The following is a 26,917-nucleotide window of genomic DNA, read 5'->3' on the forward strand; positions in this document are numbered from 1 at the left end:
TCAATTAAAATTCTCAAATAAAATATTTTATAAAACCTTAATATAAATATATATATATAATAAGGTTAAATATTAATGTTTATGAGAATTTGAATTGATCAAGACTAAGTTAACAAAAAACACACTTAATAAGATTTTTATTGTAATATCAAAGAGACCAAAATCTCTCATCAAATGTTTATGAATTATATAATGATTATTTTTGGAGATGAAAAGAGAAAGATTAGCAATATCGTGGGAGCCTTACATCTATATTCCAACTCATACCAAGCCAAAGGTTGAGTTTGTCACCGATGAGAGATGATGCTTAAATTCAACAAAATGGAGACAATGAGATAACATGAGTGATATTTTGGTGGCAGCATTTTTAGGAGTATTCAAGAAAATATCATATAAAATTGATTAGGATAAATATCACATGAACGATAATGACGTGCTTTATCTTATGAATGATAAACATGTGAATAAACTTGAAATATATTTATCATATTCAAAAAGTATGCATGCTAATGCATATCTACTTTGTCCAACATATCTATGTAGATTTACAACATATCAAGAAAGAACAGCAAACAAAATTAGTGTTTATCGTAACAATGTAAATTATATCTATGACAATTATTATAGCAAACATCAGCATGATTTTTTAGAGTGCATGCTTGGGATTGGCTCATAGGGATAAATGGTGTTGCACTTACTTACCACTTTGCTCCAATGAAGCTGAAGAATGCAACTAAAGAAGAAATGCCAAGTTAAAGGTTATACATAGTTATGAATGTATTATTATATATATGGGGTTGCATGCTTGGGTTAGTGAGTGAAAAGTTTAGAGAATTCCTTGGAAATAAATGCCTAGTTGATGAAGCACAAGGATCAAAGAGAACAAGGATTTAATTCAAGATTTCGTTTTTTTATAATATTTATTATAATTTAGTAAAATTTTAATTACTTTTTTAAACACCTAAACTGAGGTGATTATATATGGAACATGATGATATCTACGGTTCTATGGCTTGTATCATAGTGTGTTCTTGTAATATGATTAGTCCTCGTTTTAGTTATGATATAGTATTTTATGAGAAGGTGTGTGGTGTAATGATTAATATGAAATATTAATGAGTAGCTATTATATATGAATATATATATATATATATATATATATATATATATATATATATATTAATGTTAGTTGTTGATAGTTTAAACGAAGAATATAGAAAGATAGAAATTGTAGTAGAAACTATGAAATGTATAAGATGTAATTGTCAATTCATTTTGATAGTGAGCTCTTGATAGCTATTTATACACACTCAGCAGGGAGGTTATACACATTCAGCATGGAGGATTTTCTTCAACTGCTTAAAGATTTTCTCAATTGTCTTGAGGAAATCTATACTTACTTATATATGATCAATAAAGAGATGATGATGGTCAAGTTCACCAATACAGGTATTTGATAGTAATATTTTTAAGAATATCATATAAAATTAATTTGTATAAATATTATGTCAACGATTATGATAAATATATCTATGGATCATAAATCTATGACTCGACATAGAAATATATGTATATAAGTATATTTGGCACTCACTTTTTGTGTAAACATTATGTGAACAATAAATTGAGGTGCTTCATCTCATGAGAAATATATTTATGAATGGTAAAACTGTGACTCCACATGTGGTTAAATATGAAATATATTTATCACATTCAAAAGTATGTATACTAATATAGATTTATTACTGTTTGATGTAAACAATGGAAATTATACGTATAACAATTATTAGAGCAAACAGCATGTTTGGCGATGTTGAATTGTATTATTAGAGCAAACAGCACTTTTAGATATCTGATAGCTATAGGGTTTTCTTGGTTCCATATGTCACTTCGTCTTCCTCGTCTGACTCGTTGCGGTTGCTTGATGAACATACGTGGCTTAAGGTTGGCCAGGTTGGGCCTCATGCATAGGACTGGCAAACACGGGGGGACTCGGGAACATGGTCAGACCAACAGCTGCAATGGCTCCTTCCTCGTGCTCTGCTTCGGTCTCCTTTCCACTTGCATCACTCGTCTTCTTCGTCTCCTTCCCCTTGCCCCATAGGACCAAGTAAAGCCCTCCAACTATGACGACAGATCCCGCGACACTGCAATCCAAAGGATAGATGAGTTGCGATCGGGACCGAGCACTTGATCCAATAGCTGATATGCGACTCATGGTGTGAGATAATTCATACACGGATCACTTCCAAGACAAGTTTACCTTCCAACGTACTGCTTCTCGTCGAGGATCGCCCACCCGAGGACGGCGACGACAACCAGCAGCAGTGGGCTGAACATTGAGACGAAGAGGGGACCTCTCTTCTGTAAGCACCATGACATCAGTGCGAAAGCCAGACCTGAGCCTACCAAGCCCTGAGAGGTTGAAGCCGAGCATTTAGATGCTAAGTCACGTCCAGATTTCAATGAGCGGTCAATCGAATGTTCGCAATAAGCTCACAATGTAAAGGGACGCAGCAAGCCGGATGTTCCAACCAAGCGCCCACGCCGAGAGCCTCCTCCTCTCCACGGCGGCCGCAACGACGATGCATTGGACGCTGGCCATGAAGCACATGATGGCGGAGCTCGTGTAGGGAGACGAGAAGCTCTGGCTCATCTTTGCCTGTTATGACGCGGTGGATCGAAAAGGGAATGATCAGCAGCATCGACAGCTTTGAAGAGGCGTTTGGAGATCCAGAGGAGCTTCCATTACCTGGATGATGAACCATATGGCCCAGGCGAAGCAACTGGCGATGACGAGGACGGCGCCGAAACCCATTCTCTGGTAATCGGAGCCGGCCTCGCCGGTCGTCATCCTCTCGGCGTATCTCCAGTGGAGGGGGGATTGCCACATCTTGATGAGGCCGCCTCTGTAGAAAGTCATCAGCATGGAGCCACCCACGCAGAGAACCGTTCCTACCACCTTGGCCTGACCGGCCACCGTTCTGATCCCCACCGTTTCCATCCTGCGATCGAGTCAGCTAACGCTCACGACGTGTGAAAGAAGAAGTAATCGGGTGCTCCTTTCCGTCAAGTACCTGAACGGCACTGCGATGACGAAGGTGATGGCCGGTAGCATGTTACTGAGGGCGCACGCGATCGTCGGCGAGGAAAACTTGAGCCCCACAAAATACAAGATCTGGTTAGACGTGGCGCTGCGTGACATGCAACACCGTCAGATACGAGAGCTTCGAGCCCCGCAACTGTGGCAGGCGCGGCTTACCCGAAGACTGAGCAGAGGAATATTTGGAAAAGGACTTTGCTTGTGATCTCCTTGGAAACTTTTCTGCGCCCACAGCGGTCGACAAAAACACGCTCAGATGATGCCAAAGAAGAGGAGAGTTCGATGATATCTGCACTACCGCTCAAGGAAGAAGGCGATGGGGGAGAGGAAGATGGTGGCGACGATCTGCCGGTAAGCGATCATGACGAAGGGGCTCATGCCGTCGTCCATCGCCAGCTTCGACAGCACATTCAGGCCGGCGAATCCCACTTGGACGAAGACCATGGCCAACGTCGGGGTGCAGTCGCCTCCCATGCTCCCTCCCTCCTATGATCCTCCTCTTCTTTCTCCGTCGTCCTTCCTTCCACACAACGATTCAGCGAGAGGAGACAGGAGCTTTATACGACGAGATCGATCATGGAGCAGTCCCTGACGTGCTGCAGCAATATCCGCTTTCGAACAGTGAGTGATGGTATCTTCTTGCGTGGTTTCTGTGGGACTACGACGAGCTCTGGGCCATGGAGTCTCTTTCCGCTGAATCTTTAGTGTGGGACAAGCAGCATGACCTCGGTGGCGTTGCTTGGGAGTGGATGAATACGCGGAGAAAAGCAATGAACGGCTTGCTTGCTTGCTTGCTTGCACTGCCTCTTCTTCCACGCCAGGACAGCGATGAGGGAGGTGGAGGACCCGCAGTGGGTCCGATCGAGTTTGACCATCTTTGACTAGGAAATGGACAGATTATTGAGGTGTAATTTACACAAAACCCTCATCCCATTTCGTCCATCAAAAGATAGTCTAATATTTTTTTTGTGTAAATTGTTGGGAAAAAATGCTTGATTAATTAATTATTTGGAAGCAAAAAAGATTCCTTTTTTTTTTTTGTAGACTAAATAATGAGACAATAGATTTACAAGGAAAATAAAATTTGTAAATGTTTTTGGGAAAATTATGAATAAAAATCAGATGAAATTGATGGCATTATAAGAGTTCTTTCTAATCAACTATTAAGACCAATTATTGGTTCACTAAATAATAAATCAAATGAGATTATCAAAGAGAATATTTATATCTCACAGATAGATAGGATTATCAGAATATTAAATGAAAGAATCCTTTATCTTTTATTTTGTAGAGAATAATGATAATGGAATTTATTTATTTTTTTCTTTATCTTTTATTTTGCTCAGTGATGCGTATTGAAAATTAAAGATCTTATATTATTACATTGACACAATGTTCTAATTGTATTATCATTACAAGGAACAAAGGGAGACATGGAGAGATTTAAGTTGGTAGCATCTTACCACAAAAGATACAAATATAAAATGTTAGTTGAATCTAAACTTGTTCCAAAAGCTTGACCAACTTATATCCAACTCATCTTTATTGCTAATGCATTGGCATGGCAGCAACTCATTAGATAGGAGACATGATCTTTGTCTCAAAATAAAATAATTATATCTTGAAGTATCTCAGGAGATTTCTCCATTCCAAAGCCATTATGTATCATTTTACACTCCCCACAAAATGTTGATTTATTTCCCCCTTTTATTATAGTAAGAAGAAGTTAAATACAAAGAAGGAGACCTCAGAAAGATGCAAACAGACAAGATTGTTGAAATGGAAGGCTCAAATCAAAATAGTAGTACCTGAATGGATGCAACACTTTGAGGAGAGTTTACCTCTGTTCTTAGCTCTCCCTGAGCTGCAGCAAGATGCATACTGTACTTCTTTGTGTCAGTCAAGTGTATCATATTACTTGCAAGCAGTAAAAGTGCAAAGTAGATCGATCACCTGTGGAGTTCACCTGCACTGTTCTATGCTTGCAAGCGTCGCTGGTTTGAACCACATACAAGAAAACATTCTAAGCAATACTCTTTGCTGCGTTCAGGCATCTGTGATGATTATACGAAAGATGCATGCCGCTGCAGTACAGTACCAGTGGAATCTTTCTCCAAGCTCCCGAGGAACACACAGGAGAGAAAGAGCACTGGTTGGGACAGGAAAAAGCATGGCAGGTCCACAACAGTCATCCATCATCTGTGACATGGGAATACTTTGAGGTGTCCCAAAATGCGGGGCAACCAAGGCGAAGCCCACCTCAATAATGCATCCCTGCCTCCGCCTTCTACTCTCCATGAGCCGCTAACATAGAACATGAGGGGTTTCGAGAGGAACCTAACAGTGGGAGGGTGCAAATGGATGGGGTTTAGAGCATGCACCGGCGCGCACAAGCCTCCTACCACCATTCCCATCGTTGTTGCTGCCCATCGCTCAAGAGAGAGAGAGAGAGAGAGATCGCTTTCTGTTCGTCAAAAGGACTTTTCTTTTTGCCTCGCCCTCACCACTCCCGTGAGTTAAGAAGCTGCTGGTCACTGATATCTTCTCTCCTTTTTCTCAATTCTCCATTCAATAATGCATTCATGATTGATGTATTGGTTCATGAACTTCTTCAGGTGCAAATAGCTTTATCTCACGCGCCCACAGCCACACTAAAAGCGGTTCCTTTTGCCGAAGAACAAGGTGGAATATCTCTGAACCTGGAAATGCCATTTGAACTTTCACTGAAATATCATGTTAATTGGTCCAATCAGAAGCAATTCAGCTTTGAGCTTTGCACGTTTGACTCTTTTTCCATTTCATTGGGAGAATGTGTTGATTACACATAGATAACTTCCATAACTTCACTCCTTTCATTGAGCATTTCTCGTCACTATATTACAACCTTACTGTTACATTGAGTATGATTCTTCGTGTACCATTTAACTTCCTCGATAGCACTTATCTGAATCAATGTCAATAATCGATTGAGGTAAGCCCTCCGACAAGCACGACACCGGAGGAATCGTCAGCGTCTCTGTCGCGCCGTAGGCATTCCAGCAGAATGGATCGGAGATGAAGTCTCCTTGGGCAGGAAGCAGCTCCACCTCCGATAGAGTGATGTTGGTGCAGGGAACAGAGTCGCTGCATCCCAAGTGGATGGGCGGACTCCTAACGTCGTATGTTCCCCTGATGCCGGTGTAGGATACATCTGATACGTAGACCGCAGAAGTCTGGTTCCGGCATGACTTGCTGAGGCAGTAGTACTGGTCGATGATGATGGGGTTCCTCACGGTGTCCATGCGTATGTTTTCGAAGCTGATGGATGAGACTGATCCCGATCCACCTTGCCATGTCTTGATCCTGACGCCATTGTCTGAATGCTTGATGACTGCGTTCCTCACTGTTATGTTTGCCACACAGGCCCGAGTGTTCTGCTTTCCAAGGCTCCCGATGCTGAAGGAGGGAGACAAAGCAGCTCAAGCTTGCTTAGGGAGAAGATGAGTGGGTGTAAGTGATGAAGGAAGGTCTCGAGAGTACCTGATACCATGGCTTGGTCCACAGGTTACGTTTACGATGCTTATGCCGACGCTACCAGCTCCGATGGACACACAGTCATCCCCTGTTCATCGGCAAAATGCAGCATACATAAGGATTCCTGTGATGTGGACGTGGAAGCAACTTTGAGACGATGAGCTCACCATTAGAGATGACGGAGTTGTAGATTCCGACCAGCTCGGTGTTCTCCACATGGATGCCATCGGTGTTGGGGCTAAGAACAGGTGAGCTTATACAGATTGTGTCAATGGTGACGTTCCTGCAGTTGTCGAACCGGAAGTGGAACTGAGGGCTGTTTTGGATTCTGAGCTCGCGTACCGTGAGATTTGAGCTCATGAAGAACCTCAGAGCCTGAGAAAACGAAAGCTTAGTTTGCAGCATTCATTGGCTTTACTGAAACGAGAGGTAAATCCAGTTGAGGTTACCACAGGACTATCACAAGTTCCAGGCAATGTCGTGCCATTTGGCCCCTGCAATGTCAGGAAAAGTGAGATTAGATTCTTGGCATCGAGTTCCTCTGTTCTTCAAGCTCGGGAAAAGGAAACAGGATCTCTCTCCGTTGCTACTTCTTTTGTGTCTCACAGGTGTTCGTTCATGTATACCTTGTGAGGTTTGCACGGAAGGTTCCACCACTTCTCTCCTTTTCCATCAATGAGTCCACCTCCTTGTAGCTTCATCCCGTTGACTCTGTAGAACACAAGCCACTGCCGCCGGCTAATGCTCTGAGGCCATTCGTCCGGACCATCGGGTGGCGTAATTGTTCCATCGACCTTGTTGTAGACGAGCGTCGGCTTCGTTATTAGACTCGAAGGGAACCAGGGAATAATTAAGATGAACTGAGAAACCATGGCGTACCTGAAACGTGAGCTCACTCCGACAAGGCCCGGCGAAGATGGTCGACTGGATCTTGAAGGTGTAGCCCTGCGGAAGAAGGATGAGTCCTGGCCCTCCTTGGCAAGCAGCCTCCCACGCGCTCTTTAATGCTTCGGTGTCGTCGGAGACTCCATCGCCTATTGCTCCGAGGGCACGCACGTCGAGAACAGCGGTGGAGTTGGTGGAATTCCAACCGTGGTTGCCATCGATAGGCTCTGGAGGAGGAGGACGAGGAGGCTGTCCACTAGTGGAGTTTGTAGAGCTCAGCCCAGAATTCCCGCGGATGGCAGGCTCAGGAGCAAGTGCAGGAAGACGACGGATGAAACTGGGAGAGGGAGGCTCCGCCATTGGAGGTAGAGCAATGCTGTACCTCGGACGCTTCATATGAAGACGAGCTCTTCCATATGCAGGAGTGCAGCAGAAGGTAGAGGAGATGAAGACGAGAAGTAGGAGAATCCTCGTTACTTCCATTTGTGGGTTTAGCCTACGAACAGTGACAAATGGGCACGAACAAATCGAAGATCTCGTGGCTATATATACACAAAGCCAGGCTCTCACTGTCCAAGAAGACGATTCCAATCCACTTGTTGACGAGATGAAGCTCCGTGAACCGAATGAGGCCTACTCGGAGATCCTACGGCGGCAGGAGGTTGTCGCCGTCTTAGCAGCTGCATGCGCCTAATGGGAGGAGACTGCACGCGAGCAAAGACTTGGAAATGGGCTTAAAGTGGATCGGTGAGGTGAGGGATTGAGAAACGTGATGAAAAGGATAATAAACTCAAAACAGTATGATCATAAAAAAGCATGATATAGGTCTAAAAATTTAACTCAAGTTGTCAAGAATGGGATTCGAACCCATGCCCTTTCGGACTAGTACCTGAAACTAGCGCCTTAGACCAACTCGGCCATCTTGACTTTGTGTTTGTTTAGCCTTCTAAAGTAAATTGGTAAAGTGAGAGATTGAGAAACGTAGAGGGAAGGATAAACTCAAAACAGTATGATCATAAAAAGGCATGATATAGGTCTAAAAATTTAATTCAAGTTGTCAAGAATGGGATTCGAACCCCTGCCCTTTCGGACTAGTACCTGAAACTAGCGCCTTAGACCAACTCAGCCATCTTGACTTTGTGTTTGTTTAGCCTCCTAAAACAAATTGGTGAAGTGAGAGATTGAGAAACGTAATGAAAAGGATGACAAACTCAAAACAGTATGATATAGAATTACAAAGGCAACTCAAGTTGTCAAGAATGGGATTCGAACCCATGCCCTTTCGGACTAGTACCTGAAACTAGCGCCTTAGACCAACTCGGCCATCTTGACTTTGTGTTCGTCTAACCTACCTTTCTCTATATAACCTAAATTATAATATTCATATCATCCACAAATTATTGTAGGTTACGTCAACCTGTGATTACAAAATCTATAATTTTAAAATATTATCGGGCTATTTGAGTAATCAAGAAACATCAAATGTCTGCCACATTATATTATTATTATTATTATTATTATTATTATCTATAATCTAGACTCTAATAAAACCCTGGACGTTGAGTCTCTTCTTGATCATGTTTCCATTTGACTTTGAGCAGAGAGAATGAATCAGCAATCATTGTCACCCTTGAGATTTTGATTTGTGTCAAACTCGATCTCAATCCGAGGGTAGTATAGAAGGAAACAAGCTGCACTGCACATTCATGCAAAAGAATGAAAATGGTAGGTTAAAGATCAACGAGACTTGTAGAACCTGATATTGGAACCTCAGATGAGCATTGCACGACTTGCTTGCTTCAACATTCTTCAAACAGATGGCAATGGTAACCAAGGCTGGGGGAGATCAAGGAACACTGAATCAGTAGCTCCACAAAATTCATCAGGAAAACTTCCCCTTGAATGTTTCAAACTGTGACTGGAATCATGCTGATCATCACATTCCTCTCAAAGTCTTTCCTGCAGAGGTGAAAAAGAGGAAATTACAAATTGTGTTTATCAAAATACTATGTGAATATTGAAGTGTAGATAAAAGGAAATTTGCAGAAATTTATGAATCTTAAACATGTTATGAGTCCGAGTTTTGCGGAAATTGTGTTTCGTCTTCTGCAGGATGAAGTAACAGACAATGCATTCACCAGAGCTGGTATCATGCAGATAAAGAAATACTGAACAACTTTGAGATATTTTGGAGTGGCTGAGCTTTGTGCTAAGTTCAATATGTTTGGACCCTTGACGGAGGATGAAAAACCACAACCAAGCAAAAATAATGAATCTAATGAACCAAAAGGGCAACTTCTAACTTCAGAAAATATCAAATCAGTTCCGCATCCAGAACGAATACATCATGGGTTGCCCAGATTTATCAAAAGAATACAAAAGAATCTGACAAAAGTCTAAAAAATCTAATAGGACACTATTTTTTCATTTTCTGAGTCAGAGACATCTGATGAGAGTAGGCCCTTGTTTCCAGCCTTGACAAAAATCCAAAACTCCATCAGGGATTTACACAAGAAGGGCGATGCGACACTAGAGAGAAAAAGTCAAATTCGAACATGAATACTGACATCCAGTTTTTTAAAACAAGAAAAAAGAATATTAATGAAAAATATAGAAGCAACTAAATTTACTACATAAAAAGCATAGACACCATGGGTTGGAGATTATTGTTAAGAGAATATTCCCTATAAAATACTTCATGTCTTCAACAAATAACTTACATGATGCGCATGTCAAGAAGTATAATTCTGAAAAACATAATAGTGTCTTCCTGGATTAACAAGTGTTGCAAACAAAACAAGGAAACAAAAATTCCTCACTTTCTGGTTCCTCAAAAGAAAGAAGATTCCCAATATATGTACAATAAATGGCAATTTCATTCAAGAGATATGTAAATACATCTTCATAACTTTGTTGAGGCAGCGGTTATTTTGTTGCTTGATCTTGTCATTGGTTACTTGAGAACTTTTAAGAGGCTTACCTCATGATGCCTAAAAAGTATTCACATCAAGTAGTGCCATACTGAGTCCCCTCAATATTGCCATAGATCTGCCTTCAAGCTTGATGAAAGCAACTTCATTTCTAGTCTCAGCCATGGAAGTGGAGACAATTCTCTTCGCACTGACTCCAAATTGTTGAAGTGTTGCTTGTAATAATCATTTCTCCATAAACGATTCCCGAGCAATCATATGGAGAAATAAACTACCAAAGTAACTTTAGTACATAGCGAGTAGAAAGTATCCAAGCATCCAAGTAACAACTCAATATATATATTCTACAAAGAAGCTTGTCACAACCTGTTCAACATATGCGACAAGTATATCAAGGCTCTTAGACACTAAATAAGCACATAATTGAACTCTAAAGACTACCTATAGCATGAACTTAAGATAGTGATGAAAATACATCATAAATTTATAATCATCTAGTAAGGAAACTGGATTTGTTGGCTTCCTTCTTAAATGGGCTGAGAAGGGAAAAACTGACCTTGCAGGATTGGATAACTCACAATGCTATGGATGCTTTTTGTTTGTAAAATTTGAACGTGTAAACATGGTGAGATGGATCCCGCAGCCCGAGCAAGAGAGGCCGTGAGTGGATCCACTCCCCATGCCGGGTTTTCATTCCCCCGCTTGATAAATAGTTTACATGACAGCATTTTCTTACTAAATCATTGCCTAAAATGACATCAAGAAATAACTGATGGTGCAAAATACTATCAACTATTTTGCACATCTCTGCTTTTTTTTTTTATGACTTTTCTACTATAACTAATTTCCACAGGAAAATCACCAAATATGATTAAAGAGATGATATTCTTAAAAATCAGTTTGGTTTTCTGTCCAAAAATCATATCATAAAATTATTTACTTAGTAAAGATATCAATGAAATTTTATATATCAAGGCAAGATTCATAAGATTCATATATGGTTTTTATTGATTTATAAAATTCACAAAATTTTGGCAAGATAAGTTTTTGAAGAGAAATGAGTATCCAGTAATTATATTTACTAATATTAGACAGACATATATTATTATTCAAGAAAAATTGATGATAATATTATTAAAAAAAGAGATGGATAAAGTGATGAGGAGGTAATGCAGTGTGATTGCCATACAAGCTTTAAATTTAAATAATATGAAGTTAGTTATGCTTTATGGATCGAGATATTCTATTATTATGAATATTTAGCGTATAGCCATTAGGAAAAGAAACATTTTTTTCTACAAACAACTAAGTATTACCCCAACTAATAATACAATGATAGAACAAAATGTTTAACATGAGTATAGAAGGTTAGAAATTTTCAGCTGATCAGAATTAGGAGGAAAATATACAAGAAACAATAGAATTGGATTGAAAGGCTCATGATCTGACTAGAATTTTGCTCTACCCTGAGGTTAGTGATGAGAAATATAATACATATAGCCGATTACGAAATGTGTCTCTGCAGAAGCATTGCTCGGTAACCATTCGACAAAATGCCTTTGGAGAACAAGCGACCACAGAAAAGTTTTCGAAGCAAACAATTCAGACTAGCAAATGTATCATAATCCATCATTCTCCTAAAAAACAAACGTAATTAAAACCTAAAACAAGGTCATTTGTCCTCTACACATTAATTGACCACATAAAACTAAATCCAAACTAGGAGATCACAATCTTTGCAGCTCGCTAGTTATGGACTCTAAATCAAGAAAGCGATCAATAGTTGACTCACCTTGCACCTTCTGGTAGACGTAGGTGAGGCCGCACTTGCCGCAGTAGTGGCGGTCAAAGTGATTGGCCATGAAGGTGCCGGCTCCACACTCAGCGTCGGGGCACTCCTTGCGGAGGCGGGTGACCTTTCCGGTGGCATCGTCCACCTTATAGAACTGGAGCACCGCGAATTTGACCTTCTTCTTCTTGTGCTTGATCTTATTCGGCTTGGTGTAGGTCTTCTTCTTGCGCTTCTTAGCACCGCCGCGGAGGCGGAGGACAAGGTGGAGGGTGGACTCCTTCTGGATGTTGTAGTCGGCGAGCGTGCGGCCGTCCTCGATCTCCCCGCGAAGATGAGACGCGGCTGGTCCGGCTGGATGTCCTCCTCCTCCTGGATCTTAGCCTTCACGTTGTCGATCGTGTCCGACGACTCCACCTCGAGGGTGATCGTCTTGCCCATGAGGGTCTTCACAAAGATTTGCATCTTGCCGGCGCCACCCGACGCAAGGATTAGTGGTGTGGAGATGGAGCTGAGTGGGCGAGAGATGGCATTCACGGTTTCGATCTTAGAGGATCGATCTTAAATATATCGGAGACTACGATGTGCTGCTTCGGGAGGCATTATATTAAGATATTATCAAAGATTTTGATCGTTGATTTGGTAATCATCACACATCAGCACAGGATTTACACGGGGAGAGTATCGGACTTAAGTTGGAATGCGGGTACATGATACAAGGAGAATGAGACAAAGAATTTGATCTCTCCACCGATTCGAATCGGGCCGGCCGGTTCAATTTCTATCGATCAGTTTATAGCGAGCCGAATCCCACCCGTTTCTGCCCTCAACCATTTCGCCGCGGCCACAGACTCCGATGCTCCTTTCCTCTCCAACGACATTGCGACCGCCACCGAGACCGGCCGCTCGGCCTCGCCGGAGTCAGCCGCCGCTCGCGATTAGGCTTTCTCTGGACGCCCAAGATGGTGGTCCCGCTCTCGTTTCGTCCGGTTCAAGTCCCGTGCTCGTTGGCCAGTCTGGTTCTCCGTCCCTTCCTATAATTCGAGGGCTTAGCCGCGAGCCCGAATTGGGGCTCTTTTCTATCCTCTTCGTCATATCCATGGTAACTTCCGTCGTTTTCTTCGAGGCACTCACAGAAATCCAATCTTTCTTCCCTTTGATCGATTCGATGCATATCTCGCTATCAGATTTGAGACCGTCTAGAGAAAAGGCGCCGCCTTGGTGGGAACTGCTTTCTTTTTTGTGTTCCTTACTTTTATGTTTTTATCGCAGGTCGTTGGTTCGTTCTTCTCTTTGGCAATGATTTCTCTCCCTGCCTTGAATGTGAGAATAGTTATTCTCATTTGGCCGCCTTTAATCTTTCTATTCATCGGCTACGAGATTTTGCATTTCTGATTGGTCCAACTTCAGGCTTTTAAGAAGCTAGCGGTCTCCGCGGATAAATTGTCGAAGGTGGTGTCGGAGGAAGTACCTGGAACCTTGTCTTCACTGAAGCTCTCTGGTTTGGAGATCAATGATTTGACTTTCCAACTTAACATTCTTAAGTAAGCTGCTTGGTGCATGATTTGGTAGTTTATGTCCAGTTAAATGTGATTGATTCGAGGATTGATGTTGTTTTATTTCCGTTTTTGAAGGCAGAGGATATCAGGAAAACAGCATGGAACGAAACAGCCCAAAAGACGAAGCTCTCGGGTAAGAAGAGGCAACACAGGCATAAACTAGTTTTTTTTTCCTAGGTTCATGAAATGGAGTCTGTAAATGCTACAGATATGAAGCGGGAACTGTGACAAAGAAAAGCTTCCGGTGAAAATGTTTTCCATACACTGCACTCTGGATGATTATTAATATGAGCTACGTTTTTTTTGTGATTGATTGAAATCCAAGCACAAGAGTAGAATTTTCGGGTGAAATTATGGTGTCTAGTTATTTTACCATGCTAATGATATTGTAAAGCCACAAATGTATTGCTCTTGAAGTTCAAGAGAAGATCACACATGACTATTGTAAGTATCAGATGAAGAGAAACGCAAATGAGACTAGTGTTCCATCATGGAATGTTGAACTATTGTAAGGAAGGTGTTCGACTCTTTTCATGTTTATAAGGTGAGTGATGCCTCCACTGACTTGATGAGCTTATGGATAATGGTCAGTCATAGATACCAGAGAGCATGTACTAGTGAATTTGAGATTGAGGTGCCTATATTAGATTTAGCAGCTGCCTCTTTGACAGGCAACTCTGTTGTAATATCTTTAGATGCAAAAGTCCTTTATATTATGTCCTTCATTTTTCATGTGGCTTTATCTTTCTAGGTGATAAGGCAACAAATATCATATGAATTCCCTATTCTAAATGGTGTACCAATGGTTACCGGGAATTTTTTTTTTGTTCAGGAGCAGAAACTTCTTCGGTCATAAGATTAGATTGGAAATTTTGTTGACGTCAGAATTTTTGAATTGCTACCTCTCGCTTATTTGCAGAGGTTGCAACTAGAAATGCAAGATGTTGACCGTAAAGGTATTGCTTCTGCAAGTTACTGTGTGGAAGATTATGTTGTAAATTTGGCAGAAGGTTTGAAATTAGGGTTAATGGCAATTAAAAGGTTCTCAAGATCTTTTTTTTTGGTTGTGGGGCATGCTGAGTCCAGATGCATGTATCTTGATTGCTGCTTGAGAAGGCTGAGTAGAGTAACCAATATTGAGTAGGATGTGATTTGGATAATCTGCACCTTTTCTGGGCATTGGCAAGCAATGCACATCAACCAAAAATTCCACTCTCTCAGTTTGCATATTAGTAGTATTGTGATTATGTTATGTGTTTTGCATTCTAACCTCATTTTTTAGCCTCATGAAAAATAGAAGTAACAAATCCGCGACTAATGTAGTGGGATACATTTCAGGATTTTGCTACTTTGATGTTCATATATATTAGTTTTAGGTTTTGGGGAAAGTATTTTTATTATTTTCCACACTAAGAATTACTTTGATTATTTGAACTAAGAATCATGTAGAAGATACGTCAATGATATTAATCGTAATCTATAAACATTTCTGTTATTTTTGTTCTTCATATGGACAACATTTTTTCCATTTGGAGTAAACTATTACTGTTAACTTTTGACATTAACTAGAAAAAAAAACTTATCCTTTTGTATCTTAAAAGAAAAGTAGCTGTAACTTTTCACATTTATAATAGAAATCTCTGTGGGCAAAAAGTCTTATTAGTATATTAAACATTTCCAAAAACTACGCATAAATATAGTGGCCTATATTAAATCAAGTATGCTGGTCTAACTTAAAAAGAGTTTATTATGGTACAGGTGACATTTATTGATCCCACAAATTGCCATTTTAAGTAGAAACAACGTGTATAAAACACAATAACATATATATATATATATATATATATATATATATATATATATATATATATATGGAAAACAAAAACATTCATTTCAGGGTTCAAAGGTAGCTAAACATTCTTCATAAATCTTAGACTTCAAAGAATCCTTATTGAATGAACCAAAAAAGTTTGTAACTTGCGAAACCCTGCTTACTGCTAGAAGAAACATTGGTCTATCATCACATGATATATCGGTCACTCACTAAAATGAGAAGTGGATTTAATCTACAGTGAGATCACACAATCAATCCATGGTGAAATGGTGTTCTCATTTGAGAATCAAAATCATCAAAGAAGTAAATCTGTGATCTCATGGTGCCAGCCTGATGGTCAAATCATAATCAATCAAATTAGTTACTCATGTTTTTACATGATGAAGTAAACGATAATGATCGCATTAACAAATCATAGTAATTGGTTCATGCTACAGATATATAACATGAAACATCGATATAAGCCAGGATGCAACATTTCATCCTATAGAGGACAATAATATTGTGTTATGGGCACACTACGCTGACTGAAATGCTACTAGGGTTGCATAAAACCCATCCTTAATGTTGATCAGATCTTCATGTTTGCCCTTCTCCACGATCGTGCCATCTTGGAGTACTGCAATCATATCGGCACCTTTAATGGTTGACAATCTATGTGCAACTACGATTGTGGTGCGGTTGATCATCACCCTTTCAAGTGCCTCTTGAACTGCACGCTCAGAGTCCGTGTCGAGTGCACTGGTAGCCTCATCGAACAGCAGGATCTTTGGGTCCTTTATAATGGCACGTGCTATCGCCAATCGTTGCTTCTGGCCACCTGATAATTGGGCACCACGTTCCCCAACTAAAGTGTCGTAGCCCTGCACAAATTCAAGAGTTTGTGATTTTTATCTTTTGACAGCTCATGCTTGTTTAGGCAACATACATAATGTGCTCTAACCTGCTGCAATCCACTTATGAACTGGTGCGCATTCGCGGACTCAGCAGCAGCTAATATCTCTGACTCGGTGGCATCTCCTCCTTTTCCATATGCAATGTTGGCCCGAACAGTATCATTGAACAATACAGGCTCTTGACTAACCAGACCCATTTGTTGTCTCAGCCACCTGAGCTTCAGTTTTTGTATCTCTACTCCATCTAGCAATATATGACCTGAGTCAAGGTCATAAAATCTCTGGAGCAGTGAGAGCAAGGTGGATTTCCCACTTCCACTTTCGCCAACAATAGCAACAGTCTAGAGAAAAGGTTGCAGTAGGTAATTCGATCATCAACTAGTTCAGGACAATGACAATCAGGATACAAGGCATACATCCAAATCACGCATGCATATGTGAAAATATCAAAGAACCATTTAATTCCTCAAAAGTTGTTAAGCTCTCTCATAAAAAAATGAAGAAAACTAAGAATTTATTCAGGCTTATTTTTCAGAATGCAATGTACCATCTCATACTTGGGCATTTTGAATTACTTGTCTGACAGCCTCTGTGGAACAACTGGATGGATAAAGTTAACTAAGAACATTTCTATATGAAAATATTCAACAAGAAACAGGAAATTAATGATATCTCGACTGCCTAAATAGTTCATGAGGAAGACAAAGTACAAAATTTTATCCATATAAAGTTAAGGTTTAAAATTTCTGGCTGAAAATTTTATCTGTAAACTTTTCACCAAATAGTTCCTGAGGTTTAAAAATCTTAAATATTATAACCACAAAATCTTTATCCATAGAGTATAATGAGGAAGACATGAATTTAGGCTTCATTACTTGCTCTGGAATTCATTATGTAAACAAGGACCACAGTCATTGCTTGAAATTCTAGAGTAAAAGACAGCATAAACAGCAGTTATTTAACATATGATGCACATACATGTTCCATTGCAGAAGTGTTAGTCATGCACTCCTATTCAGAGCATACTGAATGAGCTACTTGTGAATGGATCTGCATCTAATAAAACCTAAACTGATAGACACTAATTTGCGTAATTTTATCGATAAAAACAAGAATTTAGAATGGAGATGATTAGGTTACCTTTCCTGACTGAACAGCAAAGCATAAGTCATGAAAGATCCGGACATCAGGCCTTGTGGGGTATCTGAAGCTGACATGATCAAATACAATATTTCCCTCCACTAAATCTAATGTTGTGCCAGAATCATCACTGGAGTCGATCTTGGACTTGCGATCAAGTATTGCAAATACTGAAGCTGTAGCAGCTTTTGCTTTTGCAGAATCAGGTGCTAGGGAGCTATACTGGGTAATTCCTACTGCCGCAAAGTTGAGAGCAAAGAAGACCTACAAGGCATATAAAACATAGTACTTTATTAGGAGAGGAAAGGAGCTGCATCTGTATGTCCAATTGTAACTCGATTATAAGGGTATTACATGAAAGTATATATTAACTAGCATTCATCATCTTGTATCTACTTGACATGTTGAACAAAGAAAGAAAACCTTTTCTTCATCAGAGAGTTGCCACATGATGGTTTCTGTCAAACTTTAAAAAAAATGGAAATACCCATCCTCAGCAAAATCAAATATTATTTTAGTTTTGCATTAATTTACTTGAATCAAGGTTGAACTCTTACATGTCTCCAATTCAGTTTGACATAAACAAAAGTCCCCATTTTGAAATGGTACATAACACACCAGAATCTTAAATAATTAATTATATCACACTGATCAGATGTAATAAACAACCACCTGCTAACTTAAGGTAGAATTGGCAGTTTTTACAGTCATTAGCAGAACCATAACGAGAATTGGCTTCAGTTTATAACAGAAATTAAATTGGAGGATGACATCCTTCAGGAATAAGATTCCAGAACAGCATTTAGATATCTAGAGCAAAACCCACATTAATTAGGGTTGTCAGGAGCAACTAGTTTAGAAAACAAAGAAAAATACTCACGTACACGAAAAACATTTGCGAATGTAGTCTCGCCATCCTTTACGAGTCTAGCTCCAGCATAGAAGCCAGTTGCATATACACAAAACAGCAAGATGTTGGAGAGACCAAAACCAAGTCCACCAATCAATCCTTGCTTTATGATAGAATTCATAGGACCTTTATATTTCCTCCTATAAAGTTCTATCACCTTCTCTTCAGCAGTGAAAGAGGAAACTGTTCTTATATTTCTAATTGCATCACTGGCAACCTGACTTGCCTCCTCAAACATCATCTGCAGGAAAGTTATTTATGGTAAATCACAGTTTCCTTAGAAGAACAATTAGGTGGTGCAGAACATATTAGTTATAAGTCAATATGTGCCTGAGATAAGCATATTCTAAATCTTCTTATTGTTATCTTATTTTTTATGAGAATTTGCATCTTGCTTTTGAATAAAAAAACAAAAATATCATAAAAATGGCACCAATACACCTATGGGGGATCTAAGAACCATCCAATTGTTTTATATAAATCACAGAAAAACACTTGAAATTGATCTCACTAGATTGCAGAACGCACCTTTGCATCTGCATTCAATCCCTTCATGAATTTTAATTGAATCCATCCATTTAGACCTACCAAAGGTGCCAATGCCAGTATTATTAGAGCCAGCTGCCAACATGCAGAAAAGGCAATTGCCAAACCTGCAACTAATGTTGCAGCATTCTGAACAGCAAGTGCCAATGTATCACCAACAAGAGTCCTCACTGTTGCTGCATCTGCTGAAAGCCTTGCTCCAATTGCTCCACTTGAGTTTTCAAGTTTGTCAAACCACCCAACCTCCATATGAACAATTTTGTCAAATGACATTGCTCTGATTCTTTCTATTAACTTGGACCCAGCAATAGCAAACAAATAAGCTCTTGCTGGAATCGACAGCAAGGTTGCCAAACCAAGGAAAGTCAACATCAATGTCCAAAATTTTGAATCCTTACGAAGCTTTGTTGGTGGCTCATACAAGGTACGTATTATACTTGACAAGAGAGCTCCAAAAATAGGCAGCAATATTCCACTGATTATAGCAGCAATTGTACCTAATAGTAACAAAGGAATCTCCGGTTTATTTAGAGATGCAAGGCGGCTAACAGGTACTTGAATTTTCTCTAATGACCCTTCACACTGCAAAGTCTCCATGGGAGCTTCTAATAGTCCAACAGGCACCCTAAAAGATTCTGATAATGGGTGAAAACTGTCACTTCCAACAGATGACCATCTATTGGTTGATAGCTGGGAAGATGTTTGAATCAACTGTTGGCCAATAGTTGCATAAATGTTGTCCTGGTCAACTGGAGTATGTTGATCAGAATCTTGTTTCACTTCCTGTAACCTTACAAGTTGGTAATAAGCTCCATTTGGAATCTTAATGAGCTCATCATGGGATCCTATTTGATCCAGGAAAAGAAACATTAGATATCAATTACACTTAAAAGACACATAATGTGATCAGAGAATTTCTTGTAAAACTAGAACATTCTGTCAAAAATATAAAAACTAAATCGACATTATATAAAAGACAATGTTATCAGAGAATTTCTTGTAAAAACTAGAACATTCTCTCAAAAATAAAAAAAACTAAATTGATATTATACAAAAGGCAAAAGTTCAAAGTAACAATTTAAGAACTTGAGGACTGAAGCATAATCTGTATGCAAGATGCACCTTTTTCAGCTATTGAGCCTTGATGAACTACAGTGATCATATTTGCATTCCTCACTGTTGTCAACCGATGAGCAACAATAACAGTGGTTCTGTTTTTCATGGCGTGGTCAAGTGCCTCCTGCAAAATACTTTCAGACTCTGCATCAAGAGCGCTGGTGGCTTCATCTAGCAGTAGGATTCTTGGGTCCTTGAGAACAGCTCTAGCTATTGCAACTCTTTGTTTCTGACCCCCAGAGAGCTGAATACCATGCTCTCCAACCAAGGTGTCAAGACCCTTTTATAAAATCATTGCTGTTATTTTGCATATCATTGAATTCAAATTCAAAATTATGACATGAATAGAAATTTGAACACCCAGCACTGCAGTAGAGCATCACATCTACTATTCTTTTACCCTATATGAAGACGTTAAAATTTGAGGATTGAGTTCGGTTGCAATGAATACTATGCATGAATGTTAAATAATTAAGAAATCCTGAAGATCAAAAGAGCATATACCTGAGGCAATTTATCAATAAATTTGGAAGCACTGGCTAGATCAGCAGCAGCTTTAATTTCATCAATGGTAGCATCATCCTTTCCATAAGCAATGTTTTCCCTTATCGTAGATGCCAAGAGGACTGGTTCCTGGCTAACAAGTCCAATTTTCCCTCTGATCCATCTCAGCTTGAATTCCTTCAGATTTATTCCATCTATAAGAATCTCACCAGCTTGTGGATCGTAAAATCTCTCTAATAGACTGATGATAGTTGACTTTCCACTTCCACTTTCTCCAACCAAGGCAACAGATGTTCCACCTTGAACGAACAAAGATAACCCTTTGAGTATTTGCTCATGAGGTCTAGCTGGATAGCTAAAGCACACATCCTTTAATTCAATATCTCCACGAATGTCATCCAAAGTTGTTCCAGTGGTATCATAAGCATCTATCTCAGGCTTCCTGTTGATTGTCTCAAACATCTTGAAAGCTGCCACTTGTCCTGCTGCAAAAGCACTTGTACATGGGGAGGCCTGGCCTAGGGACCTGAAAGATGCTTGCCAATTGATTAGTAGAATGTTTCCTTCTCGACAATCATTATCATATGACTAGGATATGTCAGTGCAGATATACATTGTATATATAAGTGTGCTCTTAATAAGAGATGCTTAATTACATATAAATGGATGGTAATACAAGATAAGCCAAAGAAAATGTGTGAACAATAACTAGTCTGGACACAGTTTGGGTGTACATCATGAACTGGTCAACACACAAGATACTCAAAGAATTCATATGTTTTAGCAAACTAAATAACAATTGTGGTGATTAATTATCATGTTTTCCCATAGCCATCTATCCATAAGAATAATAATCATTTTTGTTAAGGAGGATGCTGATGGTCCTAGCATGCAATCTGCAAATTTTAAATATACCATGTATTTCAATAATATTTCTCATGTTATTGATCTATAAAAGATAGCTAGCATATCCATGTATTTCACATCTCTTAACTTTTTGCACCCAAGTTTGCAACAAGAGTTTATATGAACACCAATGTTCATAATAGTACCAAAAGACAAAATGATGTCCATGATGGGTTAGCAATAGAATCTAAGAGTAATTCAAAGTGCTAAGAGTAATTTAAATATCACGAGTTAAACCCATCATTAAATTGACTTAATACATTTGCAGTGGACAGTCTTAAGTGTCATATGTCTTGGACATAGATTTCTACTTGGGTTCATGTACTATGGGTTATGATGCCATCATGGATATTTTGGTCCTGTCAACGCAGGGTGTCTTCGGTTCAACTGATGTTAATGAATTCTCAGGAGTCAGATACACTGGTATTGTAATGGTCAATATTCAACAATTTTACATATTCTTACTATAATGTTGGAAGATAGCGAGTGCAATAACAACCTAAACGTGGCCAACAATCTGTGGTATGCTACACAAAGGCACTAACAATAGAAGAAGATCATGTATAATAAGCTGGAGAATTTACTTTAGTCCACATTACCTACCACAAGAACAGCATAGGCTACATATCAGGAAAGCACACAGACACTAGAAGTAATCATCCATACCTATAAACTTGGGAGCATTGCATAGGAGATGACATCATCTAAAAAAGTCATAATGTTTAATCCTATACACCCAAGCACAACAGGATCATCAGAACTCTAATTATTAGCATGAACTGTGAGCTAACCTCTGAAGCATCTTACTAGCAATAGCATATCACAACTTGAAAAGCATTTATACAACTAGATCCTCTTTGTCAACAATCTATGGTTTCTTCTTCTCTCAGTTTGCAGATAACAATAAGATTGGACACGAATTGCCAAACTATGTTCAATTCAACAATTACCCAAAACCCTCCAAAAGTATCTAAAGGTGTGAAAAAAGTATTTTGAACATGCTCCTGATACGGCAGTAAGATTCTGTACAAAAGTGAAACATTTAAAATAAATACCTATAAGACCAGGTCCTTACCAAGGAATTTGAACAACAAATAGCAGGTCAACTCTAAAAATATCCTACATTAAGATATGAAGATTGATATGGGAAATAGGAACTCACATGGAGCCTGTAATGACTGCAAAAATCACATTGATGACATCTCCACCAGTGTAGTTTTTCTTCAATATCATTTTAGATCCAAACCATATTCCTAAACCATAGCCAAAGAACACAATGCCAAAAGTTGCACCCAAGCCTACTCCTGCAGACAAGCCTTCCAGAACACTGGCCTTGTAAGCGCTCTTAAGACTTTTGTTGTATTTCTTTATAGCATGTTCCTCTCCGGTAAAAGATACAACCTAAGAATGAATTAGACTGTTTTATTTAGGAAAGGAAAACAAGAAGTTAATTTCAACTTTTGCATGCACAAGAACTAAATATGTCCATACTGTCCGAATTGAGCCAATTGTTTGTTCAACAGTGGCTGCTGCTTCTGAATAAGCTGTCTGCCCACGGGCTGCCATCTTGGTCAACACAGTGGCCATGACTGCAGCAGCAAGCACCATAGGAGGAATGGTGGACAACATAACAAGTGTAAGTTGCCATCCCTGGACAAATGCTACTATAAACCCTCCTATGAATGACGATACCAATTGAATGAATTTTCCAGCCTGGGAATTGATATATCAAAGTCTATAAGAAATGAGTAGAAGACTTTCATCTTTGAAATTTATTGAAACTTAACTGAAGCAACATAGCATATTCTTATGTCCCAAGAAATTTTAGATGCAGAGGCATCGGAACAGCTAGAGGGAAAAGATATGACATATGCAAAATTAAGTGTGTAAATTTTAAGAGGTAACTGAGACTACAATGAACAAGTATGGAATTGTATCTATTTGACCAAACAGAAAATTGACTAAAGTAGACAGAAGTATGTGCACAAACAGTTTTTAATCAATTAAGAAACATAAAAATTGTTGGCATGACATATATGATAGATAGACATAGGATAAGGCATGTTTCTGGTACCTTTTCACCCATGGCATCCTGAATTAGAAAAGTGTCACCTGATATCTTTGCAATAACCTCTCCTGTGTTAGCTTCCTTGTCGAAGAATGCAATATCTTGTCTAAGTATGGCTTTCAAGTACAGGTTTCTAATCTGTGCAGCTTGTCTTTCCCCAGTAATCGTCCAGCAAGCCACCTCTAACAATAAATGACAATTTCACTATAAGTTCAAGCATCTTAGCCATGCAAATAACTAAACAATTCACTATATTAATATGTATATCTTCTTACGAAGGAATGAAGCTATGCCATTTGCGATGCCTAAATATACAAACTTCAGAGCGACCTGGAGACACAAGAAAAATGCAGTGTTAAAATGCAATTTGCAAAACACTAAGCACTGAGAATGCTTTGATGCCATGATAAGCCAGAAAGAAGAAAACACATGTAGGAATTCTGTGATCAACTTCAATGAGCAAAGGGTAAAAGAGCTAATAGCTGTAGTTAAAATGATGAGTGTAAATTCTTTTCTTGGATGAATGTGATAACTGTAAGATTAAGGAAAGTTGTCAAATAGGTTACCCACCTTAGAAACCTCACGAACAATATAGTTTATGTCTCTAGTTTTGCCAAAAGTGTTGATCATATCTCCAAAAAGAACTGTTGTCAAAGGTAATGAGACCCCATCAGAAATAGCTGCAATTGTGCCCACAACCATTAAAGCAAGATCTGCTGTGTCAGCCAAGGAAAAAAGCTTGTGATAAGGCATGCTATTATTCCTCTTCTTCAGGTCTTGCTGTTTACTTTTGCTCTGAAAATCATTGTTCTCCTCTTGTTCATGGGAGCTTGCATCAGTTGAATTAGATATTTTCATCCCTCCTTTTGGTACCATCTTAGCAAAAACTTTCAAGAATGTCACCTGATTATTCTGCAATGTAACATATCAGGCAATTGAAAAAAGATCAAAAAGAAACTCGTAGAATTCAATGATCTTTCTCAAATTAATAAAAATAGAAGAAAGGTCATCAAAGTATAGTGTTTGGTTCCAAAATCATTCTTCTTGAATCCTCCAAATCCAAAAGATGTCTCCCAATAAAAAATAACAAACAGAAAGAAAACCCTGACTACTTCATTTACAATATACAAAAGCACAGTGGTTCTAATAATATTCAAGAAACCCACAACCAGAAAATCAAATCATTAACACTCTAATGCAGATATGGGTTATGGGGGTAGACTATCAGAATTCAACCATAAATAACTGACCATGGCAGTCCAATAGTAGCTACCAACAATTCCAATTTAATTGCCCGGTTTGTTCACCTTCTACCTTCTTTCATGAAGATTTGACAAAACATAAAGTAGGAGAAATAGATGTAAATTGCAAAGTAAGACCCAGATCTCTATGAGAAAATGAAGAATTACAAGTACAGGTACTTCCCAGAGCCACGGTGCACTGTTCTCAAATGTAACTGTCATCTTCTTATTAAACATGTAGCCATCTTCACAAATAGGCATCTCTATAAAGGTGTAAGACAGACTGGAATCTGCCTGTGTACCAGGCATAAAAGGGGTAGCTGTCCAGAATCCTCCAACCAAACTGATAATCCGGCTGCCTCAAAGTTATTGATAATCACTATTAATATGATCATATACCAAGGAAAGTTGCTAGTTCTATTACTCTGTTTTTATAAGTTTGCATTTTTTTAAAACTAAGATTCAGAACTTAATTTTAACAGTCCTAGATTCGCACTGTCGAGAAATTAAATAAGACAGAAACAACAAAAGGAAGAAATCAACTCAAAAGGATCAAAAAATAGTCTCGGTATAGTTGATCATACTATTTAGGGGCCAATTGCATCAACATACAATTCCAGTATAAACTCCAAAAGCATTCCAGAAACGGCAACACTGCCAATAGATGAATCTTACATGGCATCAATAAGTATTTGAAGACCCTTCAGTAGTTAGATTGAAATAGATTACAGAACATCAGAAGTAGGAAATCAACAATGAATCAACTCCTGATTTTTGAAGGCTTCAGTACTAACTGGGCATTTGGTGGTCCAAAGATGGAGTCCTTCCGGTTCCTTCTTCCACTTCTTTGGATGTTTGAGATGACCCTATTAATTTGTAGTCTAAGTGCCAAAGCTCGGGGGAGAAATAGTGAGGCGAGAAAGAACACTAGAGTGACTTGTTCCCATGTCCTACTCTTTAAGTAGCAGAGAGTATATGCATTCCACCGATTCCTTATTCCCTACAGCGTGGCAGTGAGCATCAGTGTTGATGGAATACTCCTGAAATCAACGACAAAACCATCTGGAGATACCAAAACTTGTCGTATTACACAGAAAGCGACCCTTGGAACGATTCCCCTCAACACTCGAGTAGCAGTTAGAGGTCAGAAATAACTAAGTTCATCATCTCTTTCACTACATACCCGGAATCATGGATTCCTTCCATGAAGTTGGACAAGGAAAAGAATCCAAAGACTGAATCATTTTGAGAAATTAGCCGCGAATATTGCATTTCCAAAGAGAAAAGCAATTGCTTGGCATCCACTTGACGGAAAAAGTAGAGCAATAATTCACCTTTCTTTATGTGGGTTGGGAGGCAGCTGGTTGCGGTTGCGTACTGATGTGACCCCGAATGGCTTCCACCTGTGCTTGGAGAAGCTGGACACAAAAGGGCAGTGACCGGACACAGAGAAGTGGTCGTTGCGACGGGGGATGGTGGTCATGTTTGGTAGTGGAAGGGATCGGCCGATGGAAGACGAGGAGGAGGACGACGCCGAGGGTTCCGCAGCTGAAGTATCGGTGGATTTATCGAGCGAGGGAATGCCACAACATGGTTACTTATCACTAAGATAAATGTAGTTAGTAGTATTAGGATATATATATATATATATATATATATATATATATATATATAGGTAATTTTCAAGATAAAAAAAACCCTATATTTTGGATAAAGATACTGAGGAGAAAAAAAATCATTTTTAGTATTTATGCAAGAAAAAAAGTGTAAAAGATATTTTGAGGTTTAAGTTTGGATTAACTAGAGAGTTTTTTTATCTTTTTTTATTTCTAGAATATCTAAAAATATTGAGGAGAAAAAAAAAAAAGGTTTGGGTTCACTTAAGAGAATATTTTTATATATTTTAATTATAATATATCTAAAGATTCTGAAGAGAAAAAAGAATTAGTATTTATATAAAAATAAGTGTAAAAAAGA

The 26,917-nt window shown here is 39.0% G+C and overlaps 4 protein-coding genes, 3 non-coding genes and 1 pseudogene across 19 annotated transcripts; 1 reads left to right on the top strand and 7 right to left on the bottom strand.

The window, feature by feature from the left end:
- Positions 1-1,799: 1,799 nt before the first annotated feature.
- On the bottom strand, positions 1,800-3,624 carry LOC135594275 (WAT1-related protein At1g09380-like). The gene is made up of 7 exons (XM_065084676.1): positions 3,402-3,624; positions 3,263-3,325; positions 3,078-3,194; positions 2,753-3,005; positions 2,501-2,662; positions 2,264-2,415; positions 1,800-2,147 (listed from the first exon to the last, which is right to left on the bottom strand). Exons 1-7 carry the CDS (start codon positions 3,575-3,577, stop codon positions 1,940-1,942), a joined length of 1,131 nt encoding a protein of 376 aa, XP_064940748.1. The 5' UTR covers positions 3,578-3,624; the 3' UTR covers positions 1,800-1,939.
- A 2,244-nt stretch (positions 3,625-5,868) lies between these two features.
- Positions 5,869-8,051, bottom strand: LOC135594276 (polygalacturonase At1g48100-like). Its single transcript, XM_065084677.1, has 6 exons — positions 7,496-8,051; positions 7,243-7,410; positions 7,066-7,110; positions 6,784-6,991; positions 6,623-6,704; positions 5,869-6,538 (listed from the first exon to the last, which is right to left on the bottom strand). Exons 1-6 carry the CDS (start codon positions 7,982-7,984, stop codon positions 6,025-6,027), a joined length of 1,506 nt encoding a protein of 501 aa, XP_064940749.1. The 5' UTR covers positions 7,985-8,051; the 3' UTR covers positions 5,869-6,024.
- Positions 8,052-8,347: 296 nt separating this feature from the next.
- TRNAL-CAG (transfer RNA leucine (anticodon CAG)) lies at positions 8,348-8,428 on the bottom strand. Its single transcript has one exon. It is a non-coding gene; the product is annotated as a tRNA-Leu (tRNA).
- A 128-nt stretch (positions 8,429-8,556) lies between these two features.
- On the bottom strand, positions 8,557-8,637 carry TRNAL-CAG (transfer RNA leucine (anticodon CAG)). The gene has a single exon. It is a non-coding gene; the product is annotated as a tRNA-Leu (tRNA).
- Positions 8,638-8,752: 115 nt separating this feature from the next.
- TRNAL-CAG (transfer RNA leucine (anticodon CAG)) lies at positions 8,753-8,833 on the bottom strand. Its single transcript has one exon. It is a non-coding gene; the product is annotated as a tRNA-Leu (tRNA).
- Positions 8,834-11,936: 3,103 nt separating this feature from the next.
- LOC135594277 (ubiquitin-ribosomal protein eS31z fusion protein-like) lies at positions 11,937-12,736 on the bottom strand (annotated as a pseudogene).
- A 301-nt stretch (positions 12,737-13,037) lies between these two features.
- LOC103998097 (uncharacterized) lies at positions 13,038-14,295 on the top strand. 2 transcript variants are annotated; one of them, XM_018818509.2, is made up of 5 exons: positions 13,038-13,322; positions 13,493-13,543; positions 13,631-13,764; positions 13,855-13,912; positions 13,988-14,295. In XM_018818509.2, exons 1-5 carry the CDS (start codon positions 13,077-13,079, stop codon positions 13,991-13,993), a joined length of 495 nt encoding a protein of 164 aa, XP_018674054.2. In that variant the 5' UTR covers positions 13,038-13,076; the 3' UTR covers positions 13,994-14,295. The 2 variants fall into 2 exon arrangements, with proteins under 2 accessions (XP_018674054.2, XP_009417763.2); XM_009419488.3 differs by having other exon boundaries at positions 13,039-13,322; positions 13,855-14,295.
- Positions 14,296-15,944: 1,649 nt separating this feature from the next.
- LOC103998098 (ABC transporter B family member 21-like) lies at positions 15,945-26,513 on the bottom strand. 12 transcript variants are annotated; one of them, XM_065083103.1, is made up of 14 exons: positions 26,275-26,512; positions 25,735-25,980; positions 24,270-24,611; positions 23,975-24,029; positions 23,706-23,881; positions 23,123-23,344; positions 22,794-23,032; positions 20,726-21,251; positions 20,228-20,501; positions 19,088-19,950; positions 18,534-18,800; positions 17,650-17,913; positions 16,557-16,850; positions 15,945-16,476 (listed from the first exon to the last, which is right to left on the bottom strand). In XM_065083103.1, the coding sequence occupies exons 3-14, from the start codon at positions 24,573-24,575 to the stop codon at positions 16,132-16,134; spliced, it is 3,831 nt and encodes a 1,276-aa protein (XP_064939175.1). In that variant the 5' UTR covers positions 24,576-24,611; positions 25,735-25,980; positions 26,275-26,512; the 3' UTR covers positions 15,945-16,131. The 12 variants fall into 12 exon arrangements, with proteins under 12 accessions (XP_064939175.1, XP_064939179.1, XP_064939180.1 ...); XM_065083107.1 differs by lacking the exon at positions 26,275-26,512 and adding an exon at positions 25,525-25,594 and having other exon boundaries at positions 25,735-26,182; XM_065083108.1 differs by lacking the exon at positions 25,735-25,980 and having other exon boundaries at positions 24,270-24,602; positions 26,275-26,513.
- Between the last annotated feature and the right edge of the window lie 404 nt (positions 26,514-26,917).

This window comes from Musa acuminata, chromosome BXJ1-9 (genome assembly GCF_036884655.1).
Source record: "Musa acuminata AAA Group cultivar baxijiao chromosome BXJ1-9, Cavendish_Baxijiao_AAA, whole genome shotgun sequence".
Taxonomy (NCBI): Eukaryota; Viridiplantae; Streptophyta; class Magnoliopsida; order Zingiberales; family Musaceae; genus Musa; species Musa acuminata.

Coding starts and splice junctions, on each gene's coding strand:
- LOC103998098 (XM_065083108.1), bottom strand. CDS start 24,575: ATGGTACCAAAAGGAGGGATGAAAATATCTAATTCAACTGATGCAAGC. Junction 20,502..20,725: donor TTATTGATAAATTGCCTCAG/GTATATGCTCTT, acceptor ATTTTATAAAAG/GGTCTTGACACCTTGGTTGG. Junction 18,801..19,087: donor GATTGAATGCAGATGCAAAG/GTGCGTTCTGCA, acceptor ACTTTCCTGCAG/ATGATGTTTGAGGAGGCAAG.
- LOC103998097 (XM_009419488.3), top strand. CDS start 13,077: ATGCTCCTTTCCTCTCCAACGACATTGCGACCGCCACCGAGACCGGCC. Junction 13,323..13,492: donor TCCTCTTCGTCATATCCATG/GTAACTTCCGTC, acceptor TTTTTATCGCAG/GTCGTTGGTTCGTTCTTCTC. Junction 13,765..13,854: donor TTCCAACTTAACATTCTTAA/GTAAGCTGCTTG, acceptor CCGTTTTTGAAG/GCAGAGGATATCAGGAAAAC.
- LOC135594275 (XM_065084676.1), bottom strand. CDS start 3,577: ATGGGAGGCGACTGCACCCCGACGTTGGCCATGGTCTTCGTCCAAGTG. Junction 3,326..3,401: donor ATCGCCTTCTTCCTTGAGCG/GTAGTGCAGATA, acceptor CTGTGGGCGCAG/AAAAGTTTCCAAGGAGATCA. Junction 2,416..2,500: donor TTGCTGCGTCCCTTTACATT/GTGAGCTTATTG, acceptor TCAACCTCTCAG/GGCTTGGTAGGCTCAGGTCT.
- LOC135594276 (XM_065084677.1), bottom strand. CDS start 7,984: ATGGAAGTAACGAGGATTCTCCTACTTCTCGTCTTCATCTCCTCTACC. Junction 7,111..7,242: donor TTCCGTGCAAACCTCACAAG/GTATACATGAAC, acceptor CTGACATTGCAG/GGGCCAAATGGCACGACATT. Junction 6,539..6,622: donor GGACCAAGCCATGGTATCAG/GTACTCTCGAGA, acceptor TCCCTCCTTCAG/CATCGGGAGCCTTGGAAAGC.